General features: G+C 30.3%; 1 protein-coding gene across 2 annotated transcripts; it reads left to right on the top strand.

Moving 5' to 3' along the window:
* The first annotated feature begins 5,982 nt into the window (after positions 1-5,982).
* Positions 5,983-18,739, top strand: ND-B17 (NADH dehydrogenase (ubiquinone) B17 subunit). Of its 2 annotated transcripts, none has more exons than XM_065499640.1 (4): positions 5,983-6,081; positions 6,153-6,408; positions 6,568-6,669; positions 18,457-18,739. In XM_065499640.1, the coding sequence occupies exons 2-4, from the start codon at positions 6,166-6,168 to the stop codon at positions 18,595-18,597; spliced, it is 486 nt and encodes a 161-aa protein (XP_065355712.1). In that variant the 5' UTR covers positions 5,983-6,081; positions 6,153-6,165; the 3' UTR covers positions 18,598-18,739. The 2 variants fall into 2 exon arrangements, with proteins under 2 accessions (XP_065355712.1, XP_065355714.1); XM_065499642.1 differs by having other exon boundaries at positions 6,018-6,077.
* Positions 18,740-19,910: the final 1,171 nt, after the last annotated feature.

Genomic DNA, 19,910 nt, shown 5'->3' with positions numbered 1-19,910 from the left:
GTCTCCGTCCCACCTTAGTGTTGAAAGTCGAAAACTTAAGAAAAAACTTAAGCTCAGCAACACCTTCTCTATAGTCGTGAGTAATTTTATTAAAATCGGATTATCGGTTTAGAAGTTACAGATTTATTTGCACTTTTTTTCATTGTGACCCAAAAGCTCGGTTTTAAGTTCTCGTGATATGAGATCGAACATGCCCAAACATAGTCAAGTTTCTTAAAAGGCTCAATAAAATGTTAGCATTAGAGATGCCAAACGGGGAATCCCGTTCCTGAAAATCCCGGGGTTTTCGGGATTTCTTAAATCCCGAAGCCCGGGATTTTTTAATTTTAAATCCCGGGATTTTCGGGATTTTCCAAATCCCATTTTTCATAAATAAATAGGGGAAATTGTAATTTTTGTGTGCCTTTTTCATGCATTTTGACATTCTACATGCCAAAATATCACAAAGTGATGTTCAGAAAAGTTGTTAAGCTCAACTACTGCTACAATATAGTTAATAAAGGAAAACGGTATTTTTGGTTTTCCTTGAGTGGGGCTCTAGAAAATCAATTCTTCACCTTTTTTGTAAGTTGTCTAACAAAACTCAATTTAAATCCTCTTCCAATGAAATAGATTTTATCTCAGATAAAAATATTTCGATTGCTAAAAGATAAGGTACTGTTTTTACCAGTATATACATTAGGCTTGGTCGAATTGTATGGGCGATCAAAAACTAAAAAAAACGTATAGCAGAAACGCAATCTACGGAAAATTCTAAGAAAGTTTCCTCAAGAAACCATAGGTCTAAAATCAAATCCAGGCAAATCTCGGTATAACGAATCTCACTTTAACGAAAATCCGATTTAACGCACGGTCAAATTCGTAACATTGACCACCTTATATAACGAACGTTTCAAAAATTGTATGCTCGATATAACGAATGATGAGAAAAAACAAACAAAATCAAACAAACGACCAAATCATCAGCATTGACAATCTTATATAGCGAATATTTCGAAAATTGAACGCTCAATATAATGAACAGAAAGTATAAAAAACAAAAGTAGTCATGAATGTAAAAATAAGAAAATAAGTCGTTACAGTACCGTTTTCAATGGTTACTTTCTTTAATAATAGGTCTGTCTATTTTTCTATAGTGGTTTTAATAGCTTGTTTTCACAATATCGAATGAAAGATTTCGTTCGCATTCTAAGCAAAAGAAAACTGATTAGTTCACATTAACATGAAGTTAAGGAATCCAAAATCAGATTTCTTCCGCTTAGAATGCGAACGAAATCTTTCATTCGATATTGTGAAACAGGCTATAATTCACGTGAGTTAAATATGGAAAACTGTAGAAGAATTTCATTGAACGAAAAACTAAAAATTTAGATGAATGAATGAAACATGGATTAACAAAATTCTCAACATGTATTTTGAAGAAAATAAAAACAAACATTTTATCGTGACTAAGTTTTTTCTGTAAATTATCTTTACACAAATTAAATGGAATCTTCAAAATCTGTTTTTTTTTAATGTTTGTCCGAGTTTAATTTTCTACAGTTTGAATCATTTTCAGAATCGAAATCCCTTACATTAATCGTGGAAAATACACCAAGCCATCCTCCAGAAGAACAATTAATAAAAACTACTAAAGATATACAAATTTGAACGATATTCTTGCCTCCTAATGTCACACCGCTCATCCAACCTAGGGATCAAAACGACATAGGTTTAGTTAAATTCCAAAATAGAAAAAGTTGTCCAAAATTAAAAAAAAAATCATCTCGATATAACGAATTATTCAATTTAACGAATGGGCCTGACAACATATCGTTCGTTATACCGGGATTTGACTGTCCTTTCTTGCATATTTCATATTTTATCCAATAAAAAAAACTATTAAAAAAAAATACTGAAATATCATTGGATAAAAGACGAAATTGGCAAGATAGGATTTGATTTTAGACCTATGGTTTCTTGTGGAAAATTTCTGCTATACGATTTTTCATGACAAAAATCGACACACCCTAATGTAGTATTTATTGTTATTTCTTCTTATATAATGTACTCATGCAACTATTTTATGTTTTTTTTAGTGTCTAATATAAATTAATTGCTAAATAAAAAATGTTCTTTCAATTGTAAAGATATAATTATTAGGGTGGGTAAATTTTTTTGACTACTAAGCGTATAGCAAATTCCTAATCTACGGAAAATTCTAAGAACTTTTCCAGAAGAAACCATGGTTCTAAAATCAAAATCGAGCTTCCGGTTTTTTACGAGAAGATTTGGAGCTCAAGACCTCTTTTGCTAGGACACCTCGGGTATGTTCAATTTTAAAAATAATAATATTTCTTCGTTTGTGTTCCGATTTCAAAAAATTACATATATATAGAATCTTCTCGTCGAGTACTACATATAACACGTAGCTATCAATTATCTCTTATAGCGTAAGAGATATTGGCATTTGAATAATACATTTTTAACATTTTTACCCACCCTACTCCAGTTTTTTGATGACCGCGGTTTCAAATATTTTCCGATTTTCTCTATTTTTAATTTATAGGACTAACAAGAAATGTATATATAACATAAAGAAAAAATTTATTAAAAATAATGACTGAGTCCAAAGTTATGCTTAAATTTCAAAAAATTAAAAAAGGCGATTTTTCGTTATTTTTTGGGAAAAAGGTGCTTTTATTCTTTTTAAATTATCTAAAAAAATTCTAAGAAGATGTATAAAGAATATATAGCTACGAGATGTTATATGTAGTACTCGACGAGAAGATTCTATATATATGTAATTTTTTTGAAATCGGAACACAAACGAAGAAATATTATTATTTTTAAAATTGAACATACCCGAGGTCTCCTAGCAAAAGAGGTCTTGAGCTCCAAATCTTCTCGTAAAAAACCGGAAGCTCGATTTTGATTTTAGAACCATGGTTTCTTCTGAAAAAGTTCATAGAATTTTCCGTAGATTACGAATTTGCTATACGCTTTACAACGTTTTTTGGGCCCGAACAAATTGACCCACCCTAATAATTATGTACGTCTCTTTCTTATAATATTCGGGATTTTAGATTTCCCGAAAATCCCGAAACCCCGGGTCGGGATTTCGGGATTTTTTACCAAATCCCGAACCCCGGGATTTTCAAAAATCAGTCCCGATTAGCATCTCTAGTTAGCATATTTAAACAAAAATATAAAATACGAAAGTTTCGCGTTAAAAATGGGAAGCTCTATTTTTATTAGAATTCTTAGAATTCGTCGTAGATTACGATTTTGATAACCGAGAAAAACATTTACCCACTCTAATGTACATAAATATTAGGGTATTCATTCGAGTAATGATCGTTCGATTAATCGAATAATTATTCGAACAGTTTGAAAATTACCATTTTCGAATAACGAATAATTCCAACAATTTTATGTAGAATAATCGAATAAAACGAATAAATGTACATATATATTTGAATTTATTAAATTGCTTAAAGTTTTTCATAATTCCAAATTTAAATAAGTAACAATGACTTACAAAAAATTGTATTGTTTCTAAAATTTGACAAATAACTAAAGATAAAATGTGTCTTTCGATCACTGTAGATGAGTGGTCCGATAAATATTACTCAAAAAAGTTACAATTCTAAAAACAAGTAGTTCAAAATGTTTAATTTAGGACTTGAACCAATGAAAATAAAAGGTAGGGAATAAAATATTTGATATTTAGTAAAAAAAATGAATAATTTTAGAATTGATTTCGAAACAGAAATATTAGGGTCTAAACATGACGGGGCGGCATGTTGGCGAAATATTAGCACAATCGGAGTTCATCTTATACATGATGTTAAATATCGTTGGACATCTTCGTCTAATATGGTAATAAACTCTTTGCGTATTTGTAAATGCGTCAATCATACACTGACTGACTTCAAATTAGTCACATTCACTGAAACTGATATCAAACTTTGGACAGATTTGTGTAATTCCCTAAGATTCCGTGACTATAAAAACCAATCCTGGAGCAGTAGGACGGACTGCAAAGTGTCCAGGGTCTTTTGGCCAAAACTGAATACAAACGCAACCAGAACACTGATAGAGATGGATAGGTATAATCTCATGATTCTAGTAGGAGTGCTAACCGGTCATTGCTCAATAGGAGCCTTCAAGGGTAAATGGCACACAGAATTTCTGTAGAGTGGGTGGGGATGTAGAGTAGAGCATATCATGTGCAACTGCCCTAGGCTACAGGGTCACAGATTTAAATGGCTAGGAAACAGATTTCTGGACGAACTCAGTAATGTGCTGGCTGTAAACTGAGTAACATACTGGGTTTCATTAGAGGAATAGGGTGGCTATTTAAAGGACGTTGTACAGCGATTGCAAATCCGTAACAAAATCTTTCTTTCTTTTTCTTTTCTTCACAATCTCTCCTCACTGTATCTATGAAGGGAATCATAATGGTCTCCGAACTAAACTAAACTAAGACCACTTGATTAAGCAAAGATACGGCAACGTTAATAGAGCTTGAGGGTATGATACAATTTGTTATAAATAATTTAGAAAAAATTAATAATTCATTTACTAAAGAATTAGTTACTCATTTTAAAACCCCAATTAATGAACAATATCTAAAAGTTCTATATACTTTTAAGGATCATGTCAAACTATTTCAAATTTTTTAAAGCATAGCTCCCAAACGGAAACTAAAATGTTTGCTAGTCAATTTTTTTGTAGATTGTTCGGGAAGGAATCTAATCAGAATATTTCTGATGAAAATTTAATGGTGGACTTTGTTTTCGAATGTTTTTTAACATTATCTAATATTAAAAAACCGACATCAAAACTTCATTCTTTACTTTTTTAAAAAAATTTAAATTATTCGAATAATTCGATTAATTTTAAACGTGTGATCGAATTATTCGAACAAGTTAAAACCTCTTATTCAAATTATTCGTTTTATTCGAACAAGAGAAAAATCGAATAATTTGAATACCCTAATAAATATACATGAATACGTGTATTTCTAAATCTGAATATTACATTTTATCATCATACTATTTTCTATCTTGAATTTTTTAAGCAATAGCGGAATGTCGCCATTCCATTTATTAAAAAATTTAGCTTCAATGTGGTAATCGCAAACAAATAGTAAAAATTCTGACCAGATTGAAAAACAATAAAGAAAATAATAAATGATAAACCAAGCTTTATAATTATCTATGCTCTAAGCTATCGCAATATTGTTTAAATATTAAATGATCTCTTAGAATATTAACAAATTGTAGAGCAAACAGATGTGAATATAGTTATTCTAATTCTAGTCCTGCCTTAAAATAAATTGAACTTGGTAACTTACCTCAGATATTTATATTTTTTCACCTTTAGTTCTGTATTGAGAGACTCACATTTGTATAACCATTTTGTTTGAGATCGTCACCAGTGTTTTACGGAACAGTTTGATTTTGGTAAACATGGATCATCAATTATTTTCTAAAAACAAACTAAATAACAAAATTTAATTAAAATTTCCAAAAAATTATGTAAAAAGATTAAAGTAAATAAAATAAAACACATAAAATTAAGAACAACAAATTTAATTATGTGTACTGTCCGAAGAGATAACGAGAATGAGTTAATTTGCAATTGCAAAAAAATATTTGCAAAGTCTCTGTTTGTTGGAAGGTTATGGGGTCAAATTAGTCATACATTTAAATATGTAGAGAACATAAGATCCGATATATTGTGACTATAACAGCAAACTGATATGTGTTTTAAATTAACTTGCAAGGTTCTTAATTGATATCCACAATTATGGTAAATATTTCAATCTCATTAAAAATGATCTAAATTATTTAATTTTCATTTAAAAATTAGAATTTTACCGTATTTGCTTCAAGTTTTGAAATTATTAACGGACATTCCATGTTAAATACAACTCTGTTTGATTGTAATAGATTCTATTAAATATAACTTCATTTATTTTGTAATAGATTAATTTTGTATAACAACTCTGTTTTTGTCAGCACAGTGTCAATGTGACATTTAAAACCAAACAGCTGTGCATTTAATTGTCAATTTTTTTCTTAAGCGGGGCAAGTGTGTTAACGGCGAAATTTTTGTAACAATCTGTTTTAATTTTCTGCTTGTAATTCTTTAAATTTCTTTAGTAATTAAATAAAAATGGCTTCGCCAACTGGTGGTGTTAAACCCATGGCCATTGCTGGTCGCATGGTCAGAGAACGTGAGCGTTTGATTGGCATGAGCGATGAAGAACGCACCTGGCGCAAACAATGGTTAAAAGATTTGGAACTCCATCATGAACCCAAGAAAGTACCTGCTTTAGATAAAGAATTCACCAATCCCATTAGACGCATCTACAGAGCACCATTGGATGGTGTCTACAAAGCTTTAACGCCCGTCATTGTAAGTATTTCAAGCAAACGATTAATATTCAAAAAAAAATTTGGAAAAGTTGTAGAACCTCTTATGTAACCAACAAATATTTTTTATGAAGTTAAAGGATTTTGATGTTTGTTGGGGTATTAGCAATAAATGTTAATAATTATTTTAATTTATTTTTAGGGCCATAATCGTGCTTGGACTGTGCGTTTCTGGACCGGCAAAGTTGCTTTATTCGGCACTTTCATTTATGCTGCCACTTACTATTTCAAATACAATCAAAACGTAAGTAGCCACCGCTATTGAAAATAAACAACAACAAAATCAAATATTTCTATAAAGGCAACAAAGTGGAACATGTACCTATAGTGAATTTAAAATTTGTGAAATATTGATCTCAATGTAAGGAAGGGATATGCATTTTAAAATGCAATAAATTTCAACAAACATAATTTCATGTTTTATAAATCCATATCTGTTTCGAGCCAAATTTTGTACAAAAGTACATCGTGGAAAGTTTATTGTGCAGGATACATTAAAAATGTTCCTAAATTCAGAGCATTATTTTATATAACAAATTCAGATTATGCCGAATAAGGGTCTCGTTTCGGGTTTGGACGGACTCTATAAACATATATTAAGAATTACATGGTGCTACAGAGAAAAAAAAACTTGGAAAACGACCTAGAGTGGTTTATAGGTCTTGGTGAGTACATTACAAATTGTGTCAAACAATTTCAGAATCACCCTCAAAATTAGAAGATATTCTAAAAAACGTTTTCAGTGATGTTCGTCAACTTACCGACCTGTAACTCAGTCCGTTTTTTTCCGACTTTATTTTTTTTTCGGCTTTGGAAAGAACTGTTTAAGCGTTAAAATGTGCATTTTTTGATACATTTGAAAATTATATTGTTTTTGTTAAGAATATCTAACAAAAAAAACAAAATTTATTAACTTTTTTGATTTTAGTAACTTTGCATCGCTTATTTTGTATACCAATGTATAAAGAAAATTTAGTTAACAAAACATGGTTTTAATTTTTCAAATCGGATTAAAATTGTAACAGTTATTCAAATTTTCATTAGCACCTTTTTTAGAATTTTCTCCCCCAGCGCATATGAATAAAAAAAAAACTGTACAAAAAAAAAAATTTACAACGTAAATTTTGACGAACTTTTTTCGAAAAAGTTTAATAACTTTTGCAAATAAAATCCAATTTCAACAAGTAATCTCCGTCTATTAAACTAACTATTGTTGGGATTTAAAAATTACTACTACAACCCACATTAGGTCGCTTTTCAAGTTCTGACAAAAAGTATTATTTTGTAGCAGAGTGGAATTATTAAGTGATTATCAGAATTTTGGCAAAGATTTATTAGCAGGGCAACCAAAAATATGCAATATCATATTTTTTGCTGTGCGTCGTATAAACATATGAGTTAGTTATTTATCCGTTTCAGACAATTTTAAGAATTTTGGCATCGATTTGTTAGTGCATATTTTTGCATATTTTGCTCTTTACTGCATATTTTAGCATATTTTGCGTTTTATATCATATTTTTGCATATTCAACGCATAACTGCATATTTTTGTTGCATATTTTCTTTGTTTTCATTATTTTCTTTTCTTAATATAATTTTATTGTTTGCATTGCATTTTTTACTTCTATATTTTAATATTTTGTTAAGGTCCAATGATAATGGCATAATCTAATTAAAGAAAAAAATTATAGTATCTATAATCGACTTCTCTTCATCGAATTTTCGTTAACTTAAGGCAGCTTAGTTTCCATATATGAAAAATGACGTAAAAAATTAGAAGAAAATTTCAAAATTGTATGTTATTAGGCCAACTTCTTAAAATTTTGGATACATTAAAAAAAACATAAGGTAGCTTGAGGCAGTTATGGTTGGGTATTAACAGTTTACCACTAATATAAAACTAATCCACTATTCAACAAATGTTCAGAATATTAAGATTCATCGAAAACTTCGCGTTCAAAAATTGTAACGAAGATATTAAGAAATCATTAAAAACAATATACATGGATATCGATAGTCGAAACAATGGATGAGCAAGGATCAAACATAGAAATTGTCACGGCATTCTGAGTCCCAATGATAAAACTGCAACAAAATGTTTTTTTTAATTACCGCAGTCTTAAATAGAACAAATCACTCCACTATTGTAAGGCTTTTTGATAATTCTATTTAAATTTTGGAAGCCGAATTTATTTAGATGTTAATCTACATACACGATGAATGTTCCATTGAAATTTTTTAATAAAAAATTACACATGCTCTCCATAGAGTTTTTGAAACATAATTCAAATGTTAAAAAAGCTTTATGTAGAATAAAAACGTATTGAAAAAATTATATGGAACATCCTCTCCCTACTGATCCTATAAATATTATGCTACCAATTACTAAAAAATTTTGGAAGTATTAGGCATTTTAAAATATGAGAAAAATCAATTAATTAAGATTGTCTAAAAAATTTCAAAACTTAAGTAAACTCATAGTAATCTATTTCTAAATATAATAAAACTAATTGAACCAAACTATTTTCATGTAGTACCCAAGTCACCAAAATCGAAATTTAATGCTATAATATTTATTTTACTTCTCATATATTTTATTAATAAAACTTTGAAATCAAACAATAACCAACTATTTTTAAGTGCATATTTTTATATTTTAAGAGCATATTTTTCGTTTTTAAGTGCATATTTTATGCGCATAAAACACTTTTTTTAGAGCATATTTTTGGTTGCCCTGTTTATTAGTCTATATCTTTGCATATTTTGCCATTAAAAAATTTATTGTACAATATTTTACAGCATATTTATGACAAATTTTTTTAATATTTATCTTGAAATATGTATATATACTTAGTTGATGGGTATAAAGGATTTGCTATAGCCGAATACAGCTTTTCTTTTACTGAATCTGTTTAAACACTTTTTTCATACTGTAATATGTAAAAAATCGCTATGGAAACTTCTAGGAAAATAGGAATATGGATATCAATAGCGATTGATAATAATATTACAATTTTAAAATCCAGATATCTTGGAAAAATACTAATCATTCGAAAGAGGCTTTAAGAAAATAGCAATAAATATTTAGAATTTACATCAAATCAAAAAAATTGTTTTTTAGACCATATTTCCCGTTTGATTATAAATCTCAAAAATGAGATGGAATATGGAAAATACCTTATTATTTGTTCATTGTTTGGTTTACAATTATTAGGATCACTTGAGCTGAAAAAAAGTTTAGTAAGGACAAACAACAACAAAAACAAAACTCTTATAAAAGAAAAAACATCAAACAACTATGAGATAAAAATAGTGTTTACGCTTTTGTCATGAGTGAATATTTCTGATTGATTCAATGTTCCACAATTTTGGTTATTTCGCTCTCCATGGAAGTGTTTCCAGGATATATAGCTTAAGAATACTATATTCACCATTCCCTCTACTTCCTCAGATGATTAACTAGCTGTTGATCTTCCTTAATTTTGAGATCACTGTCGATATGAAAACCCTACAATTCGTACGTTTCGTGTTCCTGTTCGCATTCTTTAAAATTCAGTTGGATGGCATGAAAAAGAACAGTCAGTAACCAACATACAACCCTTTACAAAACTAAATTAAGTAGCGATGTGCGATTGATCGATTAATCAAACATTTTGATTATTCATATTGACAAAAACTAAAAGCTAAATTCAATTACGAATATCACATTTTCAATTACTTTTTTTTATTAATGTTCAATTACTAAAGTTTTATGAGATTTTAGAAAAATATTCAATAATAAATGTAATCATATGGTCGAAAATCTGCTTTCTGGTTCTAAAAACGATTATAATTTCCGATTTGTATGCTGAAATATATTTTTGACCACGATTAATCGAAATCTATATAATCTTGGTTTTCTGGTTTCATTAAAATTTTCAATAAGGACCGAACCAGATTTTATAAAACAAAATATATGAAAAGTACTAGGAAATTTTTACCAAAAAATATTGGTCCATTTCTTGCCATTACGTTATACAAAAGTAGCACCGCGATATTAAGGAATTATGATGAAATAATTATTTAGATTTCTTACTTTTAAAGGAGTGTGTACTATAAAAAGTAAACGTTAACTCGGAGACCCATAGGATTTTGTGGAAACCTTTAGAAATATAACTAGGTTGAAAAGAAGAAATTAGATGTGAAAAGAAGAAATGAAATTGGAAAGAAAAGAAAGAAGTCAGGTGATATAAAGAGAAATAAAGTGGAAAAACGCAGTATTTGGCATCAATCTAAGTTTTCCAAAATTGTTATAAAAATAGAAGAAATTTCAAGTTTTAATTAGAGAATAAGATCTCTTATTATTGCAAATAAATATTACTTCGTAGAAGGAATATGTTGCGTATTGCTTATGTCGAAGACAAATCAAAGATTGATTTATACTGCTAAATGTAGAAGCATAATTTGGTGGCAAACAATCACCCTTATCGTGGTTGGCGTAAACGTCATACGCCTACGAAAGTTTCGTACTAGATTAAAGAAACAGTTTGCATTTTATCTTTAATCTTCTACGAAACAGTCGTAGGCGTAAGACGTTTACTCCAACCACGATAAGGGTGAATATTTAACGCACCGTTAACGGTTTACTCGCTAGAATCTAGTAAAGTACTTCCAGCAAAGTTGCCTAAAAAAGGAAGCAACAATAGATCTAACGCTGTTAAAAATAATATAATTTGTTTAATGTAGTTATTACCAAAAGGATGCAACCGAAACACACAGTCCAAAAAAGGGCAGGAAAAAGGTATACCTTAGGTTTCTCAGAGGCTGTTATCTAAAATATGCAGCCTAATCCCCTGATAAAGTCTAATGGGTCGATTATGGACGGCAACCGAACTTCAGTTGCGTTTCCAGAGGGCAACAATAATTTTCTGGTTGCCAATGGCAACAGAAATCCAACTTTGGCCAAATAGCTTTCGAAACCCTGAAGACGCTACATTCGTCTTCCAGCTCCAGTGCCAGATTCTATCTTGGGCCCATCAGTGAAAACTGCACCCCATTCAAACAGCTGTCCAGATCCAACCCACTCGTTCCTACTTGGAAACACAATTGGGGGTGAAAGTCTTTACCCTATGATCCGAAATCCTAGTAGGGATATTAGAGTGACCAAAATACACCTACCTTGTACATAATTTTAGTGTGACCTACCCGCTTTGGTCTTACCAGAGAAGACTCAAATAGTATGAGCAAGTTCCTAGCCGCCTCACTTGCAACATAGTTCTCAATTGACGGTAAGTTAAGGATTATAGCCAATGCTGCCTGAGGTGTGCTACCGATGCGACCAGTTATGCCAATGGAAGCACCTCTCTAAACTTTACTGAGTATTTTTCTGGGGCTTTGCAAGATTTAAGCCTTTCCTGAGTATTCTTCTTCCATGACAATTTGTTATCAAGGAAGGTCCCTAAATACTTGGCTATATGGAAACATTTGGTAGTGGATCCTAAAAAATGCAAATCGATTATTGGGTTTGAATGATCGACTTTAAAAATCAAAATTAAAATGATTGATCGAAATTTTGTTTTCATAACATCCACCAGCTGTTATTGTGCAATTTCTTAGAACGTCTATAAAAATATTACAGAAATATGATTCTTTGTAAAGTGCTTTTTTAAGGAACCAAATATGACCTATGTATATATTTGTTTAATTCAATTCAGACCATATGAAATTCAAATATTATCCAAATTTATTATAATTATTTTTTCTACATTCAATTTGTTTTCTTTTTAATCTCATAAATGAAGAATATTTTTTTAAAGACACTTTGTAATAGATTTAAAGAGTGAGCCAGAAAAAACTCATACTTGTGTATTAAGTTCTTAAACCGTTCAATATAAAAATTCTCAAAAATTCGTAAATTTATTCAAATATTGTACAAATTCATTAAACATTAAAATATTGGCATATTACTCGAACTTATAAATATTTTATAGTTGCTTCCATTATCTAATCGGACATGTGCTGGGATACCTTTATTTAGCCACACCTGCACTTTTTCATTTTCCGGGATCCCTGGAATTCCCTCCTAGAACAAATTATTTAATCTAGAAAATGTCTTGGGATTAAAATATAATGAGATACAAATAAAAAAAAATATATGTTCTTTCGATGCAAATTTTCAAGCTTACAATGATTCTAAATATAAGAGAACGATGAGTTTACTCACAAACTTTTTCAGAATCAGTTAAAAATAATGAAACTATATATCAGAAATCAGTCTGTTGGTTTGAATGCTAGTTTTATGATTTTCCAACATTTGTTTACTATTTGTATTGACATTTTGCAAAGCTAGTACAAATAGTAAAATCTAGCTAACAAACCAACAGGCCCAATTCAAAACTTAATGATTATATCAAACGTTAAATTGAATTATATATACACATAAATTATTATCTTCTTTCCATAAATTTCACTTGATTAACACACTTTGAATTTTGTTTTATTAATTTTTTGTGAATTTAATATTTATATTTATTAAATATGTTTAATCATTCCTGACTACTAAAAGCGACTAATTACAAATCAACATATAAAAAGCATTTTGTTCGATGTTTCAAAACTTTTAAAATAATTTCTTAAAAGGTCCAATTTTCGGTAAACCACCACACCAGTTTTTTAAAAATTAATTTGTTTATAAACACTAGTAGGGTATAAAAAATATATGTATACAAAAATATAAACATTTAAAATTAAGTATGCGGTTAGAAACAAAGATAAGTACAATTTTTGTTCTAAGCTGATAAATAGAGTAATCTATTTTAATTACTTTCCCTGACTTTGAAATTTTTTTGTAACTGAAGAATAGCTTAAACTTCAAAAGTGGGTTTTCAATTAAATATTATCAGCTTAACAAACTGCAACTGCAACCATACGTATCATGTATGTTGTTTTTTTTATGTGATTTATGTGTATATGAAATATATTTCATATAGAGATTTGTGCTCGTTAAAATGATTTTCGAAAGAGGTCCTTATATGGGAGATATGACTAAATATGGACCGATCAACACATAATTAGGTGACATAAATTCCGTAGATAGATACCTATATATGTATGTATATTAAACATTTATAATGTCCAATTTCGGGAGGAAATTTGTATGGGGGCTAGGTGAAATAATGGACTTATTTCAGCCAGTTTCAATAGGCTCCCTATGCACCAAAGTGATTCGGAGTCGATCGGTATACTTTAAGGTGGGTGTTAGACTAATATTTTTGCACGTTACAAACATCAGCACTAACCCAATATACCCTCCCCACACAACAAATCAATAATGAACGGATGATATTGGGTTTTTAAGTTGTCCCTCAAACAAACGCAAAAATAAGCTTAGTATTATACGCGATTAAAGCCATTTTATATTTATTGACAACCTGAAAACTTACTCTTAATCCCAGATCTTAAAACAAGGATACTTCACTGAAACCTAGCCCTTATTATTATATAACGAAAAATCGAAAGTTTGTAAGCGAATAATTATAGTAAATTTGACTGGTATGCAAAATTGTCACGAAAATGAATTACTTTTTCGTAAAATATCGATATAGATTTCCATATAATGTAGATTATATGAGTGTTTTCCTATGTACAGTGCAAAAATTGGCAAAAGAAGTATAAATTACGTGGACGGTCAGTACCTTTTTGAATTTCCCGCCACTTAACTGAAAGGGGAACTGTCAACAGGCATCTGTCAGTTGACTCCTGTCAAAATTTCAACAAGCTGCGTCATTTAGTGTTTATCAGCCATTGATAGCAAACTACCGCGTGACTTGAGGAGAAAATGGAAATGAATTTCGTCTGTTCATTAGGCACTATAACTTGATAAATACTTTTGCAAGCACGGAAGATGCCGAACTTTTTGGTTACCCAGTTGAGGTTTCTACACCCGAAAAATTTACGATGTAGTGTTGGCCGATCGGAGATTGTGCAGTTTCCATGCTAAAAATCCATGAATTAGGCTACGAATTGCTTGCTCCCTCTTCCGCACTATTCTCCAGATTTATACTCCGACTGGCTATTTCTTGTTACAAAACCTGAAGAAATGGCTCGGCGTAGATTTGACTCCAACAATGGAATCATCTCAAAAAAAAAAATACCTATTTTGATGACCTCGACAAATCGTATTTTTTCGAAGGGATACAAAAATTGGAGAAACGTTGGACAATGTGAATAGAGCTCAAAGGAGACTATGTTGAAAAATAAAATGGTTTTTTATGCAAAAACCTCACGGACTTATTGATCCGCCCTCGTACATACATACACATCTGCTCAAAATAATAGATACACCAAAATTTATTTTTTAAAAACGAAAAAAAATAATGGTATATTGTAAAATTATAAAAAAAATTCAGTCGATTTTTATTTATAGTTAAAAGAAGAGTAAAAAACAAAAACAAAATATTTCATAATTAATAATAAATATTATAAAGTAAATTAAATTTCTTAAATTTCGAAAAATTTGGTGCTCATAATAATAGATACATTTTTAAAGATTCTTATTAAACAAAAGCTAATAAATTTTATCTTAAACAAATTAGTTTATTATTAAAGTAAAGCTAGTATCCAGTATATCCACCTTTGTTTTGTAAAATTTTCTCCACTCTTCTGGGCATACTGGATATCAAGTTCTGACACTTCTCCAATGGAATCTCGTACCATATTTTTTGCGTTTTCTCCCATAAATCGTCTTTATTTTTGAAAACTTCCTTCGAAAGCCTTATCTTTAATTCACTCCACAAGTTTTCTATTGGGTTTAAATCAGGGGATTGGCTGGGCCAGCTTAAAACAGGTACGTTATTCTCCAAGAACCAGTTTTTAACTAATCTTGAACTATGTTTTGGGTCGTTGTCCTGCTGGAATGTCCATATTAATGGCATATTTTCCGATGCATATGGAAGCATTACGTTTTCCAATATGTCTCTATACCCACTAGCATTCATGGTATCTTCTATTCGGAATATCGGACCAACACCATTCCATGAAAAGCAACCCCAAACCATTATGTTTCCCCCGCCATGTTTTACCGTCTTTTTTGTAAATTTAACGTGGAATTCTTTTCCTTTTGGTCGGCGTACATTTCTGTGGCAGTCGTTTCCAAACAAATTTATTTTTGTTTCGTCGCTCCATAAAATATTTCTCCATTTTTTTTCGCCTTCACACCCGTACCATTGTAAGTGCTCTTTAGCAAATTCTAATCTTGTCTTGATATTTTTTTGGCGCATTAGTGGCACTTTTCTGGCAATTCTTCCCGGCAATTTAGCTTGTAAAAGACGACGACGAACTGTTTGTGGACTGATTTCGTTACATAGCTCCGCAGAAATAGCTTTCGATGATATGAAAGGGTCTTTTTTAACCATAAGGACGATCCGCCTATCTGTTTCTGGACTGGTTTTCTTTGGTCTACCGCGAGTTTCTCTTTTTTGTTTTTTAGATAAAGCATTTTGGACAAAATGTAAAGATCTTCCTATGATCTTTGCTATTTCCCGTAATGATTTTCCTTGATTTCTCATCGTTTGAACAATTTTTTTCTCATCTTCGGTACAATGATGATTTCGTCCCATTTTCTTCAAAAGAGTCCTATTTTTTATAAAATTGTTGCTAAAATTTAAATTATACTTACTGTTTCACGTAAATAGGAACAAAAAATTGCACAAAAAAAAAATTGTATATAAACAAATTACAAATTACTGATGTGTATCTATTTTTATGAGCAAATAATTTTTTGTAATTCAAATAAATTCGTTTTTAAAAATCAACATGAAAGCAAATAGTTGCCAGATTTTTGACTGACATGACATTGCCAGATAGAAATTTTAATAAATGATGTATTCTTAACGCTTGCGAGGAAATTTTCAATGTTACCGCCATTTAAATTTTTTCCAATTAGGTGTATCTATTATTTTGAGCAGATGCGTATATTAAACATTTATATTGTCCAATTTCGGGAGGACATTTGTATGGGGGCTAGGTGAAATAATGGACCGATTTCAGCCAGTTTCAATAGGCTCCCTATGTACCAAAGTGATTCTGAGTCGATCGGTATAATTTAAGGTGGATGTTAGACTAATATTTTTGCACGTTACAAACATCAGCACTAACCCAATATACCCTCCCCACTATATTCATTAAAATATTGAGTGCGACAAATCAATAATGAACGGATGATATTGGGTTTTTAAGTTGTCCCTCAAACAAACGCAAAAATAAGCTTAGTATTATACGCGATTAAAGCCATTTTATATTTATTGACAACCTGAAAACTTACTCTTAATCCCAAATCTTAAAACAAGGATACTTCACAGAAACCTAGCCCTTATTATTATATAACGAAACATCGAAAGTTTGTAAGCGAATAATTATAGTAAATTTGACTGGTATGCAAAAGTGTCACGAAAATTAATTACTTTTTCGTAAAATATCGATATAGATTTCGATATAATGTAGATAATGTGCGTGTTTTCCTATGTACAGTGCAAAAATTGGCAAAATAAGTATAAATTACGTGGACGGTCAGTACCTTTTTGAATTTCCCGTCTCTTAACTGAAAGGGCAACTGTCAACAGGCATCTGTCAGTTGACTCCAGTCAAAATTTGAACTAGCTGCGTCATTTAGTGTTTAACAGCCATTGATAGCAAACTACCGCGTGACTTGAGGAGAAAATGGAAATGAATTTCGTCTGTTCATTAGGCACTATAACTTGATAAATACTTTTGCAAGCACGGAAGATGCCGAACTTTTTGGTTACCCAGTTGAGGTTTCTACACCCGAAAAATTTACGATGTAGTGTTGGCCGATCGGAGATTGTGCAGTTTCCATGGTAAAAATCCATGAATTAGGCTACGAATTGCTTGCTCCCTCTTCCGCGCTACTCTCCAGATTTATACTCCGACTGGCTATTTCTTGTTACAAAACCTGAAGAAATGGCTCGGCGGAGATTTGACTCCAACAATGGAATCATCTCAAAAAAAAAAAACCTATTTTGATGACCTCGACAAATCGTATTTTTTCGAAGGGATACAAAAATTGGAGAAACGTTGGACAATGTGAATAGAGCTCAAAGGAGACTATGTTGAAAAATAAAATGGTTTTTTATGCAAAAACCTCACGGACTTATTGATCCGCCCTCGTACATACATATATGTATGCATTTTTCACTTTGAGAAAATATAAAATTTTATTCAAACAATAAAAACTAAGAACTGGGTATTCAAAATTATTCTTCATTTCCATAATACATATGTACATACAGTGAATGTCGCTTAAAATCGTACACCATCGCAGTCAAATTTTATTCATTAGTTTTAGAAAGTTGATGTTTTGGAAATATTTTAAAATGCTATTTTTATAATGTGTGTGCTATTACCTATCAGAAAATTTGGTATAATTTTAATTGCCCTTATCCACAAATAAAAAAATTGTGTAAGACTGTCAGTGCCCAGAATATCAACGCTTCATTTAAAACCGTAAAGGCACTAAAAAATAGCAAATGATACCTTACAAAGTATTAGGATTATTTAATATTAACATTTTTTTTAATTTTTAAAGTTTTAATTATAATTTTATATAATTGTACGAATTTAAGTGAAATATGAATTTTGTGATGTTTTTTAATTTTCATCAATATTTTTTTAACGAATTGAGGTTTTGTTAACTTTTTTGTTGAAATACATATTTTTTGTTCCAATTAATAAAATGACTTTTAATTTTTTATATAATCACCTATTATTGTCTGTATAATTTCATAATATTTAAAAAAAAATATGTAGTACGATTTTGAGTGACACTCACTGTATATCCCTTCATGAATTTTAAATAATCAGCCCAATTATGAATAAAAATTCCCCGGGATTTTTTCCTTTTCTCATTTTTCCTATTCTAATTCAATGGGAAAAAAACTCCCGTTGAACAAACTCCCGGGGATTTTTTTATTCATAATTGGGCTGAATATCTAGTTATTTCAAAATGAATTACTTTTATTTTATTTCTCTATTGTAGGATTGGACCCGCAAAGGTGGCTGGCGTGTAATAACTTCCCGCAAAGCTTGCAATCCCGGTGATGAGGGCTTCCCCAAACTATCGGAACGTTCACAGCCAGGAGACTATGCTGCCCGTGGTTTCAAACAATCACCCATATAAACTCTGCATCTTCTTTATTTCTTTTTGCAACTAAAAAAAATATGCTTTTAAGTAAGGCAAACAAAACAATTTAATAACTTAATCCTTAAGTCGATAGATAAAATAGAGAATGAAAAAATATACGGAGAAATCTAAACAACAAGTTTCAATATATATTTGCAATTTATTATTGTCTAACAAACGTATGTATGGTGTGGTCAAGCAAGATGATGTGTTCCAATTGCAACGGTGGTCAAACATTACCTACCAAGTACTCAAAATTGTATGATTTATTACAACTCATCTGTTGTCTGTTCAAGTTGTACCCATTCAAAGTTATTTTGCTGATCTCTGCATTTTCCTATAGTTTGCTTTTGTTGTTATTTTTTTTCTCGTTACTTCATTTCTGGGTAATTATTACATTATTTTCTTTCTGATTTGATGTTTATTTTTGTTCTGGCATTCATTTGCATTTTACAGCGGTAAATGTCATATTAATATTTTGTTTTGTTTTTTTAAATCTTTAGTTGTTTTGTAATTGAATTGTTGGTGTTGGTTAATGGTTTCTAGTTCTTTTTTATTGAAACGTTAATGGAATTTACTATTTGCAAGAAGAATAAAGGAATTATTTTGTAAAAGATGTTCAAGCTTAAATTTTGGTAAGTTAATGATTGAAATTTATTTTCATAAAAACAGGTGTTGTAGTTATTGGTGTGCAAAAAAAAAATTGTGATAAAAAAATTAGGTTGAAAAATGAAATGCAAATTTAAAATGATTGCGAGTTTATGTGTATTATTGTAATTATTCGCTTGTCTCATGTGTTTAGTTTGACCTAATTTTAAAAATATATAAATAGGGTAAACGCTCCTATAGTCGGCATGACCCAGTAGTCGGCATTTTTGACTTAAAAGCTTAATAAATAAAAATAACGATAATTTTATACAAAAGTAAGATTTAACTTTAATTAAACATACACTCATTTATCTTTATGTAATGTTTAAATTTGGGTGAGATGAGTATTTTCATCTATTTTTGTCCTCATTAAGTGACCATCTTTCAACTGGTGCGGAAGTGCCTGTTTTTTAAGAAATTTTTTAGTGGCAAGGCCAACTAAAACAAGTTAGTAACCATATCAATTTAAGTAATATTTTTACCAGAGTGGTGTTAACAGATAAAACTTTGTTTAAATATTACCTACAATGTGAAAGTTTTCACAAAAAATATTTTTTTTGGTTATTTTAATTGATGCCGTCATTAGGAACAAAAATTTCTATGATTTTCAATAGTCGGCATAGTGATGCCGACTTCAGGAAAATTGCTAATTTTTTGTATTA

Source organism: Calliphora vicina, chromosome 2 (genome assembly GCF_958450345.1).
Source record: "Calliphora vicina chromosome 2, idCalVici1.1, whole genome shotgun sequence".
Lineage (NCBI taxonomy): Eukaryota > Metazoa > Arthropoda > Insecta > Diptera > Calliphoridae > Calliphora > Calliphora vicina.
The sequence above is the reverse complement of the archived record's forward strand: the minus strand, read 5'-3'. Positions and strand labels throughout refer to the sequence as shown.